Source organism: Clavelina lepadiformis, chromosome 6 (assembly GCF_947623445.1).
Source record: "Clavelina lepadiformis chromosome 6, kaClaLepa1.1, whole genome shotgun sequence".
Lineage (NCBI taxonomy): Eukaryota > Metazoa > Chordata > Ascidiacea > Aplousobranchia > Clavelinidae > Clavelina > Clavelina lepadiformis.
Genome location: NC_135245.1, coordinates 452,585 through 472,625, shown reverse-complemented (window position 1 = coordinate 472,625; position 20,041 = coordinate 452,585). Strand labels below are relative to the sequence as shown.

The window sequence follows — 20,041 nt, the reverse complement described above, 5'->3', positions numbered from 1 at the left end:
CATGAAGGTAGCGGGTTCGATTCCCGGCCATGTAGCAGCTGCAGAGAAAAAAGTTTTCATTGCATCGTGGTTGAAAGCTCAGTTGGAGTTTAATCATTAGCACCGTTTAGTGCTAAAACGTTTTATAAATCAGTGTCCAAGGGTTTATAATAAAAATCACTATACTATGCCACTAATACTTCAGTACAATAATTAATTAATACTTCACATTTTATTAAACAGATGATTAATAAACTAACTATATGTTATACCGGTTAGGTTAAGGAAAATGTAGCTTTGAAGTTATGGTTTTTCAGCGAAACAGTGACAGCGTAAAATATTTTAAGAATATAAAATTCAACAAAAACATTATGATTGAACCATTCCACTGAACACATGAATAGAATGGATTCACCACAAAGGACAGAATTTAATTTTGCGAATTGTTTATCAATCAAATTTTTTATGAATACGCTGTAAACTTATTGTGGTATATATTTACCAAGAACCTGTTTTAGTGTTATTCATAAGTCATAAGCCGCACAAACCCATTTAACCTTTCTTTCCGGCGCCCCTATGTATAAATATGGAAACGTTACTGTGCTGAAAAAAGGAACTTTCCTAGGAAGTGTCAGAATGTTGAGATTTGATCGGAGAACCATTGCCTGGACCTGTAAAAATATTAATTGCTCGAGTTAAGAACTTTTTCCATTTTAAAATTTTGATAATTTTGATCAAAGCTAAACCGGTATTTATACTTCCGAAATAAAGTTAATTTACGTGCTGGCTTTGTTACAAAAATATAACCAGCTAAGGTCGTATCAAACCAGTTTGAAAGATAACTTGCAATTACAGTACATAACCGGGCTAGATTTATAGCGGCCTGGGTGGCATTTTTAATACCATTACATCATTCTTGGGAAAGAGTTTTCCAGTGATTGATTGGAGTTTATGAACTTGCTTTTTGGTAACACTGCAATTATCGTTGGTATATTTGAAAACTTGCTCTGAATAACTTCGTGTGAAAACTCCTTTTAGTACGTTACCAGGTCGTTTCCAAGAAACGCCAGCTTTAACTGAATGTAATCTGCATTGCAAACGCACTGTTTTTCTCGTTCACACGCTTTGAAATGTTCATGCTTTTTTTGTCGTATATTTCTGCCACATCGCACCACGTTTTATAAGCTCGAACTTCTGCGCGAGAAATCGTCAGACGGAAAGTTATAGAGAGTTGTACGACCGAACTACAGTAGTCATGGTGATTGTAATTCCATAGACATCTTATTAGCAGTGGTATTACTATGTTTTTGGTTATGCGTAATATTGAGAAAGTGTACAGCACCTACAATAAAAACCTTTTCTGGTAAACTGTATCTGTTATAATATAATAAGAACTTTCGGCTGACAAGAGGTTAGAGAATTCTAACCGCACGCAACAATAGAGTCAGATAATTAATGCAGCAGGTTAATTAAGTCAATAACATAAGTTAAGACCGATAAACTCTGCATCTGCCGCATCAACCTCTGCAGATTTACAAGTCAACAGGAATTGTTTACAATGAAATAAAAATATCAAATGGACAGCTTTAAAAACTTCCTAATCGTCTAAGACCTAATAATGTTAATACGTATACTATATGTATATACTGCAAGTGCAGATGTAAAGATTATTTTTGAATTATTTTTGTCATAAACATATTCATCACTATCAACAAAATATTGAACGTTCAACTCTACAGATGTACCAAGGAAAGCTTTCACTTTGCACTGTAATACTGAGCTGATCAAGCCAACGCATAAGTTCTCTCAATTGCGACCTTCTCAGCCATCGTCAAACTAAAATGACCACAAGCTTCTTTATGCTCTTGTGACGTCGCCTTACATTCCGCGCGTCGCGCGCTAATTACAGATGTTTTCAACTAACCAATCAAAAGTCTTCGCGATTAATCATCGCCAAATTTCCAATCAGCTCTTTTGTGGAAACGTCATACGAGTTCTTTAAATTTGCGTTCATATTTCCGACGTTAATTAAATAACGGATCGGTTGAATCGACCTGGACCAAAAAGATGAAGTGACCCGGTCGTGATTTGGACACGTAACTTCCTGAACTGGATTCAGACGGCCAACAACTGCCCCATGGAGACACGGTTTGTACAAAGATGGGCCAGGATACAGATTCATCATCTCATTTTGCCTCAGCCAAACAGGTCCCGGTGATGATTCGGGCAGAGTCAGACGCCAGAAACAAGATGGCGTCCACCACGTCTTGCTTCTCTACCAGCACTCCACTTAGCGGATGAGTTTTTTCTTCAAGCCCAAAAAGTTAATCTTCATTTAAATCAGGTCCAAGCACGTCTGGTGGTCTTAACATATTTGTCCTGCACACTAAGGGACTGAAAAAACTCGTAAATCGGCGACTACAGCCGACATCTGAAACATCTTTTTAATTTCAAAAAGATTTTCATGTAATTGGAAAGTAACTGAACATCAGTGCGACCTACCTTGCTTGCACCAGCCTTCTTGCATTGCTTAGTAACTATATTTAAATTTTCTTCATCTTTATCATAAAAAAAAACACAATAAAGATCCGTTCTTGGCAAATGCATTCGCAATTGCTTGGCCAATACCAGACGCAGCGCCTGTTAAAAAAATGAAGTTAATGCGAGGACAGGATCAGCTGAAAGTGATGAGGAACCGTTATTTTGTTCGGACACGAAGAGCGTGGAAGGTTTCAACGCGCTGCTGTGTTGTTGTTTCCTGTTTTGTCTTCTCTTGTTTTCTTATTTATCTTCATAAATGTTCAGGTCTGCTTTGTAGTTGTGCTTAATATAGATTTCAAAAATCTGAATGTGCTAAAAGAATGTCATGTGAGATGCTGTGATGATGACAATTTTTAAACTTTCCTTACTGCAGCAGGCTATTGGGTATAAAGCAAGATGTGAAAGTTGAAAACTCCCGCCCAATATATTTCAAGAAAATCTCAAGCTAAAAAATATAAATGAATTCGTGGTTTGTGCGCGTATGTAGTAGAGAATCAGGTAACCAGTTTCTTGCCAGGTTCTGGCTTCTTCAAGTTTCTCCGGATTTGGAGTTAATATGTTTACCCCGCCTTGATACATTCGTCACACTACGTCATAAACAACATTATCACTGTCTATTATGTCGTCATCAGAAAAGTCTCCCAGTGAACTGTCATGATCTCGTGGGAACGGGGCCAGTTGTGGAAAACTTTTTAAAATGACGTGGCGAGTGTTCCTCCTTGACAAAAGATAAACAACAGTTTCAATTGTTTGCAATGGCGCCCGGACGTTGATATTGGCGAAGAAGTTTCAGTAAACGAATTTAGTTGAAAAATGATTTCAAGTGGACGAATCTTACCTGCACTGTATGACCTCCACAGGTAGTTTACGGTCAAAGATCGTGTCCTCTCCACCAGCATTCTTGCCACATCTTCTCGTCCACTTCACTGCGAGTATGATGAGTTCTATCGCGTTTAAAACTAGGGAAAGTACCGTCATTGCGTACATGAAGCGGAGAAATATTGTCTTCTCCTGGAAATGATAAAAATTGATCGTGTCTTGATTTAAAAACGTTAAATCAAAGTTTTATTTTTGTTTTTTTAGTAATCAGCGTTTTCAGTGATTTAAAAAGTCTCTTAATGCAACAACTCATCTAGTTGCGCATATGCTATGAGGAAATTTTGTATCCACGCAACCCCACACACAGCAAAACAAAAAATACAACCTTTGGTCTTGAAACAAAGCATTCCACTGTGAGCGGACATGGACTTCGTTTGCATCGATATAGTTCAGGGACGTTGAAGTTGTAAAGACGATACTGTGTTGTGGAACATCGTTACAAAAAGTAAACAACTTCTAATTGCTTTACCAAACATTTTCTGCTTTGTTACACATTGGAGGCCGAAATAGGCATAAAAACCTGCAAATAGAGAAAAACTGCTTCGATAATCGTTCTTAAAACTGCTTGGCCGGTGTAAGCGATCTCAATCCAGAAGGTTGTCACCACATCGGACACGCCATGTTGCTGATAAAATTTTTTACGTTTCATTTTACCCTTCCCTTTTGTTTTCCTAAATTTGTAAAAGAAATAGTAATCGATTAAAATTGGAGAAAAGCTGCAAATAACAGAAATAATAGATTTGATTTTTTTTAAGCAACTGAAATAGTTTTTTCTTGCTCGTTTCACGTTATACATGACGTCACATATTCACACCTTTCTCTATGAAATCCCTCTCGTTTAATGGTTGTTGTTTTATTAAAACTTTCATCGACATTTTTCCTTAACTTGCATCTTTTTCTTGCCATCCTGTGGCCACTCAACCGTGACGTCATGTGACTAGACTTGGAATTTTTTGAAAATCTTCGGTTCACTCCTGGTTGAGTAGAGTCTTTGAAACATGAGAACAACAAATTAAGATCAACAAGGTTTACGTCATCGCTTACCCTTCCAGCAAACAGGTAGCAAAGCATCACGACAAACTCTGGTCGGCAAAAATGATCTTTCTTACCATTTTTTCCGGTGTAGATTATTTCGTCATAATGAGGTAGATGAGTTCCGTTAGATGACGTCAAACTTGATTCGGTTTTCTTCCAACTTCGACGCGGCGGTCTTTCTTCTGCTTCGTCATCTTAAACGTTTTATGACATAATATGTTAAATTGTAAGCACCAGCTTAGACCCAACGCGGGGTTTTCAATGTCTAAGTCATCATGAAATACTTAAAGCCACCTACTCTCAGATTCGACGTCCGATTGCTTCACATCTGAGGTCGGAGTTACCCTGGAGACTGCGTGCATTGCGTAGACTATAAACATTATACTCGGCGTACCCACAAATAATATTTGAACCGCCCAGAATCTGGAAGAGGTAAGTTTCCAACAAACAAATAAACAAAACTGTAAAACGTGTGAAGTGTTCTTTTGCAAGTACTAACAAGTACGTTGGTACTATAAGTATAAGTACTATTATTTATTTATTTTCAACCGACCTGATTTGCGAGATGGGCGAGAAATCATTGAAGCAAACGTTTTCACATCCGGGTTGCAGCGTGTTACATTTGAACGCTGACTGTTCGTCGCTGTACACCGTGTCCCCAATGCTCGCCACTATTATTAACCTGGAATTGTGACTTCACAGAGTAAACTCGATTTTACAGAACATCGGTTTTACAACTTACTCATCATGAACCGTTATCACTGTTTGAAGTGAGCAATTAATGTTTGCGCACTTCATAATATCTTTGGTGCTTGAAGAATTTTCATTCATGTTTAACAAAGGCCACGGCCGATAATGGTGTGAGCTCAGCAAAATTTGTTACACAACTACCACGTAATTCAACCGACCTGAACGTAAAAAGGAAAGTTATCCAGACTTTGCCGATAAAAGTAGAATATTTCCCAACTTCTGTGAGTAACTTTTCAAATGTATGCCAGGCCATATATGATCAAGTAGATCTTCAAAGTCTAATTAATTTTTGCTTCTTTCTCCTTAACAAGTCCGTTCAAAGCAAAGGTGAGATTTTGTTGTCACCTTCATAAAAAGACACAAAACACAGCTTCTTGTTGAATAATATTGAAAATGGTCATTTTTTTCAAAATTTCAACTTTTCTCAAATGATCAAATATTTGCTTACCTAACAATGACCGCTTTCAATTGAAACAAATTGAAAACGCCGAAGACAAATATTTTTGCTTCATCTCGCGCTGCATTGTCCCTGCAAAGTCTTAAATATAGAAGAGAACAACGTTTAAAGCATCCTCAACACAGACATAATGCAGTCCACTTTGCCAACTCTGTCTGCCAGTTAATGTGTGGCCAGCAAGGGACCGTTGCAAAAAGCGCTCCTCATAAAGCGCAGTTACTTGCTTTTGTCAATGTTTAACCTGTAATAAACAGCGGAGAGGTTTTGGAAAGTTGAGTGGTTAAAAAACTTTTGAAACTTTGTTTGTTTAAACGTTCATTGCGTAATTCATGGCTTCGATCTTTTACTGTTTATTCACGCTGTCTTCGTTTCACGTGATGACACACTTGGGAGATTTTCTGTGCAGCCTGGTTTACAACAAGACGCACTTCAACGCAACAAAAGCAAGTTTCTGAAACCGACAAAATCTTTCATCGTCGTCGTTCGTCCGTCGAAACCCGCTACTCTTTAAATGTATTTATCAAATGTATGTTTAATAAATTAAACTAAGCGAAATTAAGTTTTTCGTTTACAATTTTAAACTAAAAAATTTCAGAGCTTTCCACAAACATCAAGCCCGCTGGTTTGTGTGGTTTGAACACCGAGATAAAATTAGCTTTGTTGTAACGCTTTCAAATCAGTGCACAGCAGTTAACAAAATAACAATTTCCAGGAAAAGACATTATTTCTCCGCTTCATGTACGCAATGACGGTACTTTCCCTGGTTTTAAACGCGATAGAACTCATCATACTCGCAGTGAAGTGGACGAGAAGATGTGGCAAGAATGCTGGTGGAGAGGACACGATCTTTGACCGTAAACTACCTGTGGAGGTCATACAATGCAGGTCTCGTTCATTAAAATTTGTCAGATTAATAAATCTTTATTTGCAAACTGTTGAAATTTATATTAAATATTTGTCAAGGAGACCAACCCGATACATCACTCCAAAAAACTTTCAACAACTGGCACCGCACCCACAAAACCATGATGGCTTATTAGGAAATTCATCTGATGACGACACAATATGTAGTAACGATGTTGTTTATTAGGCGTAACAGACGTAGCAGACAAGAAAATTTCCATTGATTTTAATATTTTTTAAATAACTGTGTGAGTCTGTATCATTTCAGAATTATCAAATTAAAAAGATTTCAAACATCGCTAAAAGTATCTACCTTGGGTTTTTATTTCGAACTTTTAATCATTAACAAACAATTAAGTAGATGCGCAGCCTTTTGGAAATTTTCTCTGCACTGGCTGCTTAAAATTTCCACTTCAACGATCGATGAAAAGGTTCAAAATAAAAGCAAGAAATTATCCGATAACGGTTTAAGATTTTCAAGTAAACGTAGTTGTCTTCACGACTCTTCGTAACGATTTGTTAAAGTCTGTTAACAGCATTTTGTTTCATGACGTCACACCGGAATCGGTCTTCTTCTGACGTCGATGCTTGTTTATAGTTTGCAAATCTCATCAGTGGAGAAGAAAATGTGATATTAAAGTTATAGAAAATGAAAAATATTACTCTTTGTGCATTTTGAGGCAGTATAGGCCGGTGTACCGACACTTAATCACGCGACACATAATCACGCGACATTTAATCACCGACACATAATCACTAGGACATTTAATCACGCGACACATAATCACTAGGACATTTAATCACGCGACACATAATCACTAGGACATTTAATCACGCGACTTCGATACGTAATCACGCGACATTTAATCACGCGACACATAATCACTTGGATGCGACTCCCCGACAATTGTTTTGACTCCGTTGCGCCAGCTTTCTCTATAATGTTTCTTTAAATCAACACCAGCTTCATAAAGTCTAATTGTTATATTGTCCGAAAGTATAACCTATGTAATATCTAACATTATTCTACTGTATTGTCACCGAAGCTCTTGACCAAAGTACCATCAAAACGTTACACCGTAAAATACAATGCTACTTGTTTTGTGTCGGTTTGGAACTCTGGAACAATGCCAATGAATAAATTATTACAATTTACTATCACGACCGCCACATCTCTTTGTATCTATAACGACTAGTCCAATCTACAGACAATCTCGTTCCGGATACGGCCCGCGGGCCCTAGGTTGCGGACCCTTGGTCTATACTCTATAGCTTGCCGCTGTCTTACCGTTGTAACTCGTGGTTATTTCAATTCAGGGGACATTACTATGACTAGACAGTTAATCACACGACATTTATACAGTGTCTTTGTCTATACTATAGCCTGCCGCTGTCTTACCGTTGTAAATCGTGATTATTTTAATTTAACGGACATTACTATGACTAATAAAAACGGAACGATTCAGTGGCGTGGCAAACTCTACCAGAAATGTCGGGGCGAACGGACATTAGGGCTACTATGACTAATAAGACAGTGCAGTTTAGCTTAACATCGAAAGGGAATCAATCGGTGCTGCACAAACAGTACGAGTTTGTCAAACACCGTGAGTACGCAAACGGAACGATTCAGTGGCGTTGCAAACTCTACCAGAAAAGTCGGTGCCAGGCTCGTATAACAACCGAAGTGCAGTTGCTTACATTTCCTATGCATAACATTGCTGTAAATTGTAAATGTAAAAAAATATTGTAAATGTGTGATTAAATGTCGCGTGATTAAATGTCCTAGTGATTATGTGTCGCGTGATTAAATGTCCTAGTGATTATGTGTCGCGTGATTAAATGTCGCGTGATTAAATGTCCTAGTGATTATGTGTCGGTGATTATGTGTCGCGTGATTAAGTGTCGCGTGATTAACTGTCACCAAACCGTATAGGCCAACCTGTAAGCGAACCAAAAGTAAGCAAAGCAAATAAAATGTAATAAATCGATTCCAAATGATCCACAGAGGGTCACCACAGCAAGATTCGTGTTAGGCAATTATCGACATCACATAAAACATAAACATAATTACACAACACAAAAATACTTTAGCAAGTGGAAATAAACAAAGCTCTGCAATGCATGGCGTGCAAGTGATTATAGAAAAGTTCAATGCGTGTGAAACATAAGCTTTATGACAATAACACGGTTGACCATATAAAAGGTATTCTCTGATTAAAAAATATAAAATTCTTGTGCCATTAAAATTGTAGAGAACGGAAAACATTACGCTCTGCGCATTATGGGGCAAAGCAGTAAAAAAAGAAATAATTGAACAAAACAAGTTGCAAAGTTTTCTGAAAAACCCCCTTGCTGATTGATTGAATTATAATTCATCAAATATTCACCGGGCAGACAAAAGTTTAAAAGCTTCCCTTTTCTAACTGTCGCTGTTAATCCTTGGCAACTTGCAAGTTTATTGCGCTTCACTTCATTAGCTTTAAAGCACCTTGTTATTAAAAGCTTTGTAGGAAAAACGGAAAATTAAAGGAAAATAATTTAGACAAAAAAAAATGCTAAAATTGACTCGTTTAACAATTCCTTTTATTAAACGAAACAAGATTTCGAGCAAAAATTTTAAAAAAAATGTTAAAGTAAAAACTTCATGACCAGTCTAGGGTGAAGCTTTCAGTGTCTTGCACTTGTCATATTTTGAACGTTATTTAGAATTGTCGGTTTTTTAGTGACAAAACACGTCTCGCATTTGTTTTAAAACTAAGATACAAAGCACTTAACAATGGTCCAGCTTAGACTTAATTAAAATGTTTTATCACAAAAATAAACGCAAAATAGTGTTCTTGTCATCAAGTTGTTTACCGTCGCCTTTTAGTAAACATAACTGGAAAGTCCCCATTCTAATGATAGTCTGCTTCCGCAAACCGAGGTTGCTTTATGATGACATAATGAGCTAAACATTTGGTGTAAAAATAACTTGAGTTTATAAGTTACAGCAAGTATTGGAGACACGATGTACACTGTACAGTAAGTAAGAAAGTATAAGGAAAACAAAACGGTTACAGAACACAAGAAATGTGTACACAAGCAGTAACAAGCCCCATCAATGTAAAATATGTTTTCCAAATATATTGCCTAGACATTCAATTTTGCTTTCTTCAGTTTTACCTCTTTTTTGAAATTTAGCAAAAGAAAAAAAAAGGATCGTGTAGAATTAAACCAGCGGTTCTTTTTCCTTTTTCATCTGTTTTCCCATTTACGCCAACTACCAACCCAAATCTCTCTTTTTGGTTTTTAACAATTGTTTTGGCTTGAGCTTAAGTTAACCTAACTTCTAAACATTATTGAATGTAACCAACCAAATAATTCAATTTAATGAATTTGTTTTAACCAAATCATTATATTTCTGGTGTGTTCCACAAACGCAAACTCTATGCAACTTAGTGATATATAATACTTGAATTTTCATGACGTCATTGTAAATGTAAGTGGGCTCTTGATATGTATGAGGCGATGTGGCAGTGGCTACACTGCAAAATGCGTATTAAACAGTAAGCCGTGGCCAGTTAAGCGTATTATATGTGTTTGTTTAGAACAAAATTTCTTTCGTGAGTATGATTAATGTGTATCAGAGATGTATAGGTTAATTGTTCACCACGTGGACTTGCAAAATTTTCTACTAGTGAAAAATTCCCCTCCGGTTAAGAATCGCTGAGTTAAACGGAAAAAGATTTAGCGGCAAGATAATGTGCCTGATGTTGGTAAACTCTTCCAACTTAAGATAACTTACGTAGGCCAAGTGGTTATAAAGACTTATATCATTAAACAGTTTTTTTTGTATGTTTTCGTTTCCACCTCGGTCTCAACAAGCTTAACATATGTGGAATAATACTCTTATTATGAAAAAATTACCGAGTTAGTCAGCGTTATCACGTTTGTTTATCGTTTATTTATCTTTATAATGTTTACAACTTCCACGTCCCTGAAATATGTCGATGAAAACAAACTCCCTATACCCGCTCACAGTGGAATGTTTTGTTTCAAGACATAAGGCAGCTTTGGTGTTTTTCTGTCGACGATGATAGAGATTGAGTTGCTCAGATGCAACTTTAACAGGGGGGTCATGGAAATAATTGAAGCAAACCACCCGTTAATCGGTCTCGGAATTTTTTCTCTCTAAACAATCGCTGTTTGCAGTTTTCCTTATAGGCACAGTGCAAGTGCACTTCGCAATATTCACTTTTATTAAATATTGTGAGATCGCGCCTTCTATTTAAAATAGCAAAAACCGATTGATGGTCGGCATTCATCGCTAAGAAACCTAAGGAGTAATGGAGAGCCATAAAATGCAACACACATAACATTAATGTGCTACGAAAATGATACGAAGATAACTGGATATTTACAGCAAAGGACTAAACTTTGTTTAATATTACAAATGCTTTTGAAATTTTCTCCCGTGCTTTGCATAAATTCTAGTGAAAAAACATATACTTGGAGCTTTTGCAATAATTTCAACAAAGATACATCGCAGCCATAAAAGCTTCAATAAGATTCTGGCAACTATAAGATAAGCAAAAGCGCAGGCTACAGCAGCCTACAACTGCGAAGGATTCGGAAGTAAATGTATGACTTCAAGCCTCGTTATGAAGTGGGGCGTATTTTCCAGGAGTACCTTGGGTCTGGTTGGCTTGAACTGGGTACTGGGGCGGGTAGACGGTGGATTGGTTGCCTGCAATAAGCACAAGGTGGAAAACGACTTCATATACTGCATGAAGTTAACCTATAGCTAAAGCAACGTATTCCGTCACCTTGTAGAGGAAAGGTTTGTTGAGTGCAAACAGTCTGCATGACTAGCGGCTGATCATTGAAGGACTATGAACAAATGACAACATTGTTTCGTAATAAACGATAGGTTTGGTGTAGAGCATGCAAGATATAAACACGATGGAAGCTGCACTTGAGGTAATATTACGGAAAGAATGATAAGTTCTTCACCTGAGCGCAGCAGCATGAGCAGCAGTTATAAGGAGTGGAGCAGCAGCAGTAAGCGGCGCTAACAATCAGCAGGATGAAGGCGATGAAGCCGATGACAGCAGACACAGCGAAGATGGATGCAGCAGTTTTCTAAAAAGATCAATATTGTTTTTGATGTCATCAAACCATGAGCACAAGCCATAACTGAAACATTCATTCTCACATAACATAACATTCCTCAGACCTTAAACCTACTTATCTTGAAACAAATCGTCGCTATTAAAGCCACAGATATTTCACATTTTTTCAGAAACAAAATATTTACAAGAGAAAACACATCCATAGTTAAATCTGTAGCGGAAGCAAATTCAAATCCATTTTTAAAAACTATAGTTTTCATAACCACGATGGGGCGCCACTGTGCAAGTCAGGAAGTTGGCTAAAACATCGGGAAAGTATAAGTTACCGAGGTTTCCATGTATAGAATGACGTAATGTATAGAATGACGTAATGTATGCGTTGAATGACGATATTGAATATCAATCTTTAGTTATCTTTTTGGACGTTGTGTTGTTCGTAGGAAGCCAAGCCCCAACCCAAGCTCCATGCAATGACAAAACAATATTTTGTTGGTCCTTAACTTATAATGTCGAGGTTTAAAGCTCGCCAGCACTTGTGCCCAGTTTAGCAATATTAGGTTGTCGATATAGGCAGCTATAGATCGTCATCAAAAGAAAACACTTCATTCAAATATTAGCCGGTGGGCCTAGCTGTGGAACTTGCAGCCACAGTAAACAAGACTATAAGAAGCTCGCATCGTGCTGGTTATGGCGCCACTTTTTGCAGCGGTAAGTGATGTAAAACAATCAGAGTTTTTGCTGCATTCACGGGAACGATTATGGAGTGGATTATGTATTAACCACTGGCTAGATAAGGTTGTTACTGTGTCATCTTAACTGGTACATTTCACCTGACAGTTAGTGAAATTTTGGAACAATATTTAACTCTTCGATTGAAACTTTGATGTTAAATAATGTCACCTTAAATCACAAACCATAGCATCAGAAAATTGCAACTTACAAGTTCATCTGAGTATCCGTGGTATTGGTCGCCCATCGCCATGTGCAACAGCACGGCGTGATACCCGCTAACCCAAGCCATGCATCCTGCCATCACCGAACCCTAAATACTGAAGCCCATGTGCGCGTTTACCTGAAAAAACACATCAACGATAAACCATCAAATGTTCGTTGTTAAACGAATATCTTACGTATCAATGACGTCATTCAAACACAAACCTACCAGTCTTACTCCAGCCGACTTTCTGCCTACAGGCATACCGAGAGATCCAGCGACGATGAACTGTTCAAGGAATAAACAAGATTAATTCTAATTGGCGAAGTCATATACAATAAGAGACATTAGTTTTCAAGAAAAGTATAAATAATTGGGCAAAAGGTTCGCGTCATGGTCAACTGGTCAGTACTAAAGATAACAACAAACATGAAACATTCTTTTCCACACCACAAGCCTTCTCCGGGTACCGAAGAATTTTGAAGAATGCTGAATGCAAAAATGCCCAGAGCGACGCTGATTGCGCCCAGAGCCACTTCCACTGCCTTGTAAAATTGATAAAGAAATTCGTGAAGTAAATATAAAATAAAATTAGTCTTTAATCAGCGTCACTCACCCCAAGGCAAATAAAAAATTTTTTGTTCTTAATCTCTACCAGAGGAAGAGTGGTTGTCACAATGTTAAATTGTTGCGTGTCGTGTTCCATTGTAATCAGATAAACAAGTAGATAGCAGATAACAAGTAGATAAACAAGTTTCACAGGAAAGATTTTTACGTTAATTATTTTCTCGCAATTACCTAATTCGTTAAATGGAATAATATTTGCGGTGGATTTGAGGTATGATTACGACTTTAGTCAATGTAACTTGCATAATATCTGTTCCTGCAAACTAGCCTTGGTTTTAATCACAGATGCCTTTAAAAACGACGTCGAGTCTTTCTTCATTGCTTTGATTGATATTCAAAGAAACGTCTATTTCGTATCGTCCATGCATGCGTCAATGCGGAGTCATCTACGTAACTGTTTTACAATCAAAGACAAAATATTCTTCCAATGGCATAAAACTACTGCTGTTGAAAGGATTCCCTTGACAACTTCAAGAAACTCTCTGATTTACTAATTCATGCACGAGACGAAGTTAAGCGTTTTAAATCAAGTTTTTCGTCAGACTTTACCAACATAACAGAGCATATTTGGTAAAAAACCTTGCGTGGCAACTTTAACAGCAACAACTTCAATTGCAATGAAACCTCCGTTTTTTAATAATTTTGAACCTACCTGTTTTTCTAAAATATTTAGGTGGCCAACACTCGCAAATTGAGAACTAAAAGTTTTAAAATACAACAAACAGCTGGCTATATGACATCCATGACTATAAAGAACGAAACTAGAAAACAGGAAATGACGTTATTTTAAGCGAATTATAATTATAGATGTTGTGGTTTCGCATGAATTCCATGCAATGAACATTTGTCTTAAAAATATGTCTACGTCAATACTACACCATTGTGCGATCTACAGAACATGAAATGTTGGTTTATGACCAAGACAAAGACTTCATTGAGTCATTTGGTGACTATTTTCACTTCGTCATTAAAACGGTTTGTTACTCAATATGCGTGGATGCGGTTAAATGATGGGAACACGTCATATGTTTTGTTTACTTTCCCTAATTTACTAATTTTAATTGCAATTTAACAGGAAGCAACTATAACCTAACTCAGAGCAGGTTTTTAACTCGATTTTGTCTCTATGCAAACAAATCTAATCTTTGTTACAAGTTTTCGTTTATCCCTGGTTGTTTCATTATATTTCGACTTAATGAATCAGTAAAAAGTCCATGTTCAAACTATTCAAGTCAATGCGTACGTTGCTTTATCCAAAATACGTTGTATTGTATATCGACTATAACATATTAACAAAAGACATATTTGCCGTCCAAGCAACAGAGCACGCTTTAAAACCACTTCATGCATTCTCCACATCAGATGCCTTCTCCTAGTATTGCGTAATATCCAAATTTAACACATAAAACCGAGCCCAAAACGTTTTTACTGACCTCGACCAAGACTAACTCGGTATACTTGAGCAATCCAAAGCAATGCAGGGTTAGTGATGAAGTTCGAAATGAATGTTTGATAAGTTCTTAAACCCTAGTTTCGTTTTCCCAAATATATTGAGTAATTTTTATTGTTACACTGGATTGACTAGAACTTACCTATTCGCCAATTTTAGATATGACACAAATGTCACATAGAGGTATTATTAACTCTTCATCTACGAAATAGCAAGGACACTTAACAGAATCAATAGCAACAAAAATAATTTACTATATGTGAGAATATATTATGACCAAAAGAATAAAAGCCAGGTGTGTCGTATAAACTGATAAAAGAAACAATAAAATTACATTTCCGGTTTCGAACGTGTAATCATCAGTTGCTTTGAAATTACACAATTCAAAAACTTAATTTAAGACGCATGCAGGCTTCCTGAAGCGGCGTAAGTGTTTACAGCTTAGTTTTTCGACAAGCTTTTTCTAGAAAATTGTAAAAATCGGTAAATCTGCGAAAAACCCAAACAAGAAACCTTTAGTTTTTTTGCAAACTTTAATTTCATTTTTTCTTGCACTCGCTGTCATTTTTCACTTCTTGTTGAGCAGTCACCGTGTCGGACAACAAAAGAATTTGCTTTCAGTATGGAAGCGGATGTGTTATTCTGAGTTTATTTCAACTAAATACCTGCAGCAAGTTGCTAAAGGACTAACTGCGGAAAGAAGTTCAAGGAGATGTAATTTGGACGAAAGTTTCTATAAGTAAATAAACCATCGCTTAGTTTTGGTATAAACGCATCTCATGCAATATACAAATTTATTAGGTATTGTTATATCGTGCAATAAGTTGAAGAATGTATCATGAGAAGACCCAGTACTGTCAACTGAGTCAAGACGGCAGACAGAGTGGCTGTAAAAACTTAAACTAGCAAACGTTTAAGTTTGCCCACAACAATAATAATAAGCATAAAGTGTTGCCAAAACAACTAATAAAGTATTAAAAAAACTTTAAAGTCTCTAGTATCTTTTATTTCCCTGGTTGCCATGACAAAAAAACGCCTGTTGTGAAATAACAGAGTTTTATCAACTTTAACACAAATGAATTGTATCTACAAATTATAGATAGGTTGCTCCGAAGTGAACCGGTTGTTTGCAGCAACCAAAATAAAATTTCTCGATCAAAGGAAACATGTCTATAAATTTAAAAAGATTTTTAGTGCATGCATTTTAGCTGGTCACAATAATTAGGATTTCTTTAAGAATTCCGGAAGGCAAAATTTAATAAGTTTTGTTTCTATTTCGTAATAAAAATGCATCGTGGCCTAATCTGCTGCAATAGAAAGTTTGAACTTGTGCGATTTAGTGAAAAGGTTTTAAACCGAAGATCAAGGGAGTTTAGCCTCGTCCTAAAGTGGGGCGAATGATCTCGAAGCAAATTGGGTGGGATGGTCAGCTTGTGGCGGGTGCTGAGACAAGTAAACATCAGCTGGGTCGCCTGTAAAACAGTCTTATTCAGTGTCACGGCAATATAGCCAGCAGCGAAAGAAGAGCCTTTAATCACCTTGTGGCGCCAAAATCTGTTCAGTGCGGACGGTCTGGGTGGCTGGATCGTCTTCATCGAAAAACTACGAACAAGCGAGAACAGCTTACTTTATAAATATCAGGTTTGGTATAAACCTTGCAGGATAGAAAACAAAGGCCGCTGCACTTGTAGACTTACATTTTGAAAGCAAAGTTTTTACCTCATTGCAGGGGCAGGCACAACAGTTATAAGGAGTAGCGCAGCAGCAGCAAACGGCGCTAACAATCTGCAAGATGAAGGCGACGACGCCGATGGTAATAATCGCGGCAAAATCCTGAATCTCCCCTCCCTGAAAAATAAAAAGAGGTTTGTTTTTAATTGAAGGGAATAATCACTGAATTAATGAATTCGCAATCATTTCCACATTAAACCAAGACTGGTTTGTGCTTTATTAAGAGAACCAAATTTTCTAAAATTATTAGATCTTGAACTTAATTTTCTTGAGTTTAATCTTTGCTTTTAAAGTAAGCAAATTCATAAACTTTTGCACAAGCATGTTGTCAACAAAGCAAACGAACGCAGGTATCGTTGAATTCCTAAAAAGCACAATTGTCTCCAATTCCAAACATTATTCAAAACCAACTGTGAGAAAATTAAGCACGCTAAGGTTTAAATGCAAATAGACATCACCAGGTGGATGAGCATGTAGCCTGGCCGAGACATTAGAACTTACTCGGCCTACTGCGTTGGATAACAACTTGCTAGTATTTCAGGCCGGTGTAGCAACACTGTACAATGGGCTGTCTATATGCGGCTACGCAGAGTGTTATCAAACATAAACATTTCATTTAAACATGAAATGTTAAAGAAAAAAGCCGGTACAGCTAACTTGGAACATTGTGCTGAACATCGCCATTGTTTCGAGGTCGAAGGAATCTAAAGTTAGAGGTTAAACTGAGGGGCAAGTCCAACAACAAGTTCGCCTTAAATCATAATGTAATTGCCAGTAATTATACTCGAAAATGGATTTGTAATAATATGTTATGGTTAAGCAGTTTTTACCAAAATTGCTTTACAAATTTGGCCTCTTTTATGACGGAGATGGCGGACATGATGACGTACCGATTTAAAAATACCACGATTGATGACTGAGGGTTGAATGGAGTACGGTGTTGGCTAGTGGTTGGCTAGCCAACGCGTTTTGAATGGAATACGCCTCCATGGACAACAGGTAGGTGATTAGTAGCAGGTAATGTTTATTTTCAGCGTAGGAATGTCACAGATGAACATATATAAAGAGGTAAAGAATTCTTGTTTTTACAGCAGTCACCGGTACCAGACTAGGCTATAGCCAACAGCGAAAACCGAGCTGTAGATAAGCATCTACGTTAACCAGTAGAAATACATCAACCACAGTAAGGTAGTCTAGACTTTTTTAACCGAAAATCTTTCTGTTATACACTTAAGATGCTTAATAAATGTGTTTTAACTCTTGATATTTTACCATATTGACGCGTCGTATTTCAGATACGTCGGCAAATTGTCTTTGACAGCGTCTTTAGTGGGTCACTTCATAAAACGCATTGGGGTGATGCATTACCTGAATACATAACAACGGTAACGTTGTCTTGCGCTCTAACATTGGGGCAATCCCCAACCTTCAATTTGCCCCCGCCCATTTATTTCATTTTATTTCGAAAGATCGACTCCTATGCTTAAGTACGTATTAATATTATACTTGATACTATTTATTTGTCGGCCACACGAAACATTCTATTCATACTTGATCCAAATAACTGAGTCATCCATAATGTTGCGTTTTTTGCTATTTATTAATAGAAATACCTGCTTAACCGCTATATATTAATACAAATATTTCCTCCAATGTATTTACTGGCAACTACTCTTTGCTGTAAGGCCAACTTGTTTTTGGACTAGCCCATTATTTTAACGATTTACTTCTAGCAACTGTAAAAGATTGGCCGGCATTATGTTGGTTTGTTTTACCTGGTGTGAGGAGATACTTCAAATACAACAGTATTTATCTTTGTTTGAAAAGGTGAACATTAAATATACGGAATGTGCCTTATCATAAAAAGGCAACTTACGGTTGGCGTGGAAACGACTTTATAAGTGTTATAGTAAGATTTCCTCCCATGTTGCTGCACATTCAAGACATAATACAACCCAACGTTAGTCAAGACCAAGGCCATCACCGAACCCCAGATACTGAAGCCCAAGTGCGCGTTCATCTAAAACATAGAAAACTAATAACGCTTCTTCTTATGATTGCTATGAATTAACTATATGCTATCGCTATATTTAAGTCTAGTTAAATTTTATTATCTTTCTGACGAAACCTACCACTCTTACTCCGGAAGGCTTGCAACCTGCTGCTATACCAAGCGACCCAGCGACGATAAACTGTTTAAGGAATAAACAAGATATTAATTCTAATTGGCGAAATCATATACAATAAGAGACATTGTTTTGCAATAAAAGTATAAATATTTGGGCAAAAGATTCGCGTCATGGTCAACTGGTCAGTACTAAAGATAACACAAACATGAAACATTTTTCTTCTCACCCATATTCCACACCAGATGCCTTCTCCAAGTACCGGCGTCCGGATTCCTCTATGTATCCGCAAATTGTCACCCTCGGTGCATAGAATTACGCCCAAAGTTACGCTGATTAAACCCAATACCACTTCCGTAACCTTTGCAGAGTTAATAAAGCAGTTAAGCAAATTATATGCAAAGCTCAAGATCATTAAATGAACTTAACTTAGAAGCCTCTTAATCAAAGTAACTCCACTCACTCCAAGGCCAAATATGACCGATTTATGCTTAATCCCTTTCACCGGGGGAGTGGTGGTCTCGATGTAAACTTGTTGAGGGTCGTTTTCCATGGCAACAACAAAGTAAAGAAATGTTAAAAAACTTTTTATATTAAATATGTGATTATGTTAAACTATTGTGGCAAGACCGATGAAACGACGCGATACTTTAGTATCTACGGACCAGTAAAACATACCTAAAGGCTTTTGTAATTCACTATTATCTAAACTATGTCAGTTCTACGTATAATGGATGTGTTTTCTTTACATTTTCGCTATAATTAACAACAAATTATAATCCAACCAACGCGGTCGAATGGCAAAACTTCCTCCCATTAATGCAGTGCATTTGACTCCACAAAATAACTGTTGTTGTAAGAAGTCTCTCGAGAACTCCAATAAACAAACTCGTTTATAAAGTTATGCACAGCACCATTTTCAAGATTTGATATTAAGTTTTTAGTAATCTTTAAGTATATTTAAGAAGATCTTACAGCAGAAAAGTTTACAAGATAATTTCACCAGCAACAACTTTAACAACTATAACTGCAACAAACAGCTTCAAAACTAAAGTTTTCCGTGATATCCAGATATTCGACATTTACAAAATCGCAAACTGTCGTTCCAAAAAGTAAAACAAAAATCCCTTCATCCACAACTAAACAGCAAATACAGAAAACAGGAAGTGACGTTATAAGAAATAGACGACTGCGCTGATTCATTTGTCTTAAAAAAATGTCTACGTCAACACCACAACATTGTGCGATGTACAGAACATGAAATGTCGGTTTATGACCAAGACAAAGACTCCATTGAGTCATTTGGTGATTATTTGCACTTCGTCATTAAAACGGTTTGTTACTCAACATGTTTGGATGCGTTTAAGTTGTGCGAAAAATTCTTAAGTTTCAAGTCGTCTCCCCGCTTTCTCTAATCTTAATTTCAGTTTTAATTTAATGTTAATTGCCATTTCTCAGGAGGTAACTCGAACCTAACTCAGGGCAAGTTTTAACTTGAGTTTATCACAACAGTTTCAT

At 37.0% G+C, this 20,041-nt stretch overlaps 3 protein-coding genes across 4 annotated transcripts; all 3 read right to left on the bottom strand.

Annotated features, from left to right (window-relative positions):
* Positions 1–412: 412 nt before the first annotated feature.
* LOC143462278 (gap junction Cx32.2 protein-like) lies at positions 413–5,865 on the bottom strand. Of its 2 annotated transcripts, none has more exons than XM_076960371.1 (10): positions 5,633–5,865; positions 5,343–5,529; positions 4,988–5,116; positions 4,733–4,857; positions 4,509–4,628; positions 4,214–4,373; positions 3,920–4,070; positions 3,725–3,817; positions 3,359–3,531; positions 413–3,238 (listed from the first exon to the last, which is right to left on the bottom strand). In XM_076960371.1, the coding sequence occupies exons 2-10, from the start codon at positions 5,435–5,437 to the stop codon at positions 3,103–3,105; spliced, it is 1,182 nt and encodes a 393-aa protein (XP_076816486.1). In that variant the 5' UTR covers positions 5,438–5,529; positions 5,633–5,865; the 3' UTR covers positions 413–3,102. The 2 variants fall into 2 exon arrangements, with proteins under 2 accessions (XP_076816486.1, XP_076816485.1); XM_076960370.1 differs by having other exon boundaries at positions 416–3,238; positions 4,214–4,388; positions 5,633–5,864.
* Positions 5,866–10,772: 4,907 nt separating this feature from the next.
* On the bottom strand, positions 10,773–12,878 carry LOC143462277 (uncharacterized). Its single transcript, XM_076960369.1, has 5 exons — positions 12,827–12,878; positions 12,596–12,727; positions 11,537–11,665; positions 11,350–11,413; positions 10,773–11,270 (listed from the first exon to the last, which is right to left on the bottom strand). The coding sequence occupies exons 2-5, from the start codon at positions 12,686–12,688 to the stop codon at positions 11,173–11,175; spliced, it is 384 nt and encodes a 127-aa protein (XP_076816484.1). The 5' UTR covers positions 12,689–12,727; positions 12,827–12,878; the 3' UTR covers positions 10,773–11,172.
* Positions 12,879–15,659: 2,781 nt separating this feature from the next.
* Positions 15,660–19,635, bottom strand: LOC143462276 (uncharacterized). Its single transcript, XM_076960368.1, has 7 exons — positions 18,987–19,635; positions 18,753–18,884; positions 18,530–18,589; positions 18,274–18,417; positions 16,386–16,514; positions 16,205–16,268; positions 15,660–16,138 (listed from the first exon to the last, which is right to left on the bottom strand). Exons 1-7 carry the CDS (start codon positions 19,074–19,076, stop codon positions 16,050–16,052), a joined length of 708 nt encoding a protein of 235 aa, XP_076816483.1. The 5' UTR covers positions 19,077–19,635; the 3' UTR covers positions 15,660–16,049.
* Positions 19,636–20,041: the final 406 nt, after the last annotated feature.

Bases quoted from the DNA above. Each gene is read 5' to 3' on its own strand.
- LOC143462278 (XM_076960370.1), bottom strand. From the start codon at position 5,437: ATGGCCTGGCATACATTTGAAAAGTTACTCACAGAAGTTGGGAAATAT. The intron at 4,858-4,987 runs GTCGGTTGAAAA...TACCTCTTCCAG, and splicing joins TCGCCCATCTCGCAAATCAG to ATTCTGGGCGGTTCAAATAT. The intron at 3,532-3,724 runs GTTGTATTTTTT...TATCATTTCCAG, and splicing joins GCTTTGTTTCAAGACCAAAG to GAGAAGACAATATTTCTCCG.
- LOC143462277 (XM_076960369.1), bottom strand. From the start codon at position 12,688: ATGGCAGGATGCATGGCTTGGGTTAGCGGGTATCACGCCGTGCTGTTG. The intron at 11,666-12,595 runs GTAAGTTGCAAT...TGATCTTTTTAG, and splicing joins ACGGATACTCAGATGAACTT to AAAACTGCTGCATCCATCTT. The intron at 11,271-11,349 runs GTGACGGAATAC...TGCTTATTGCAG, and splicing joins ACAAACCTTTCCTCTACAAG to GCAACCAATCCACCGTCTAC.
- LOC143462276 (XM_076960368.1), bottom strand. From the start codon at position 19,076: ATGGAAAACGACCCTCAACAAGTTTACATCGAGACCACCACTCCCCCG. The intron at 18,885-18,986 runs GTGAGTGGAGTT...AACTCTGCAAAG, and splicing joins CGGTCATATTTGGCCTTGGA to GTTACGGAAGTGGTATTGGG. The intron at 16,515-18,273 runs GTAAGTTGCCTT...TTTATTTTTCAG, and splicing joins AAGTCGTTTCCACGCCAACC to GGAGGGGAGATTCAGGATTT.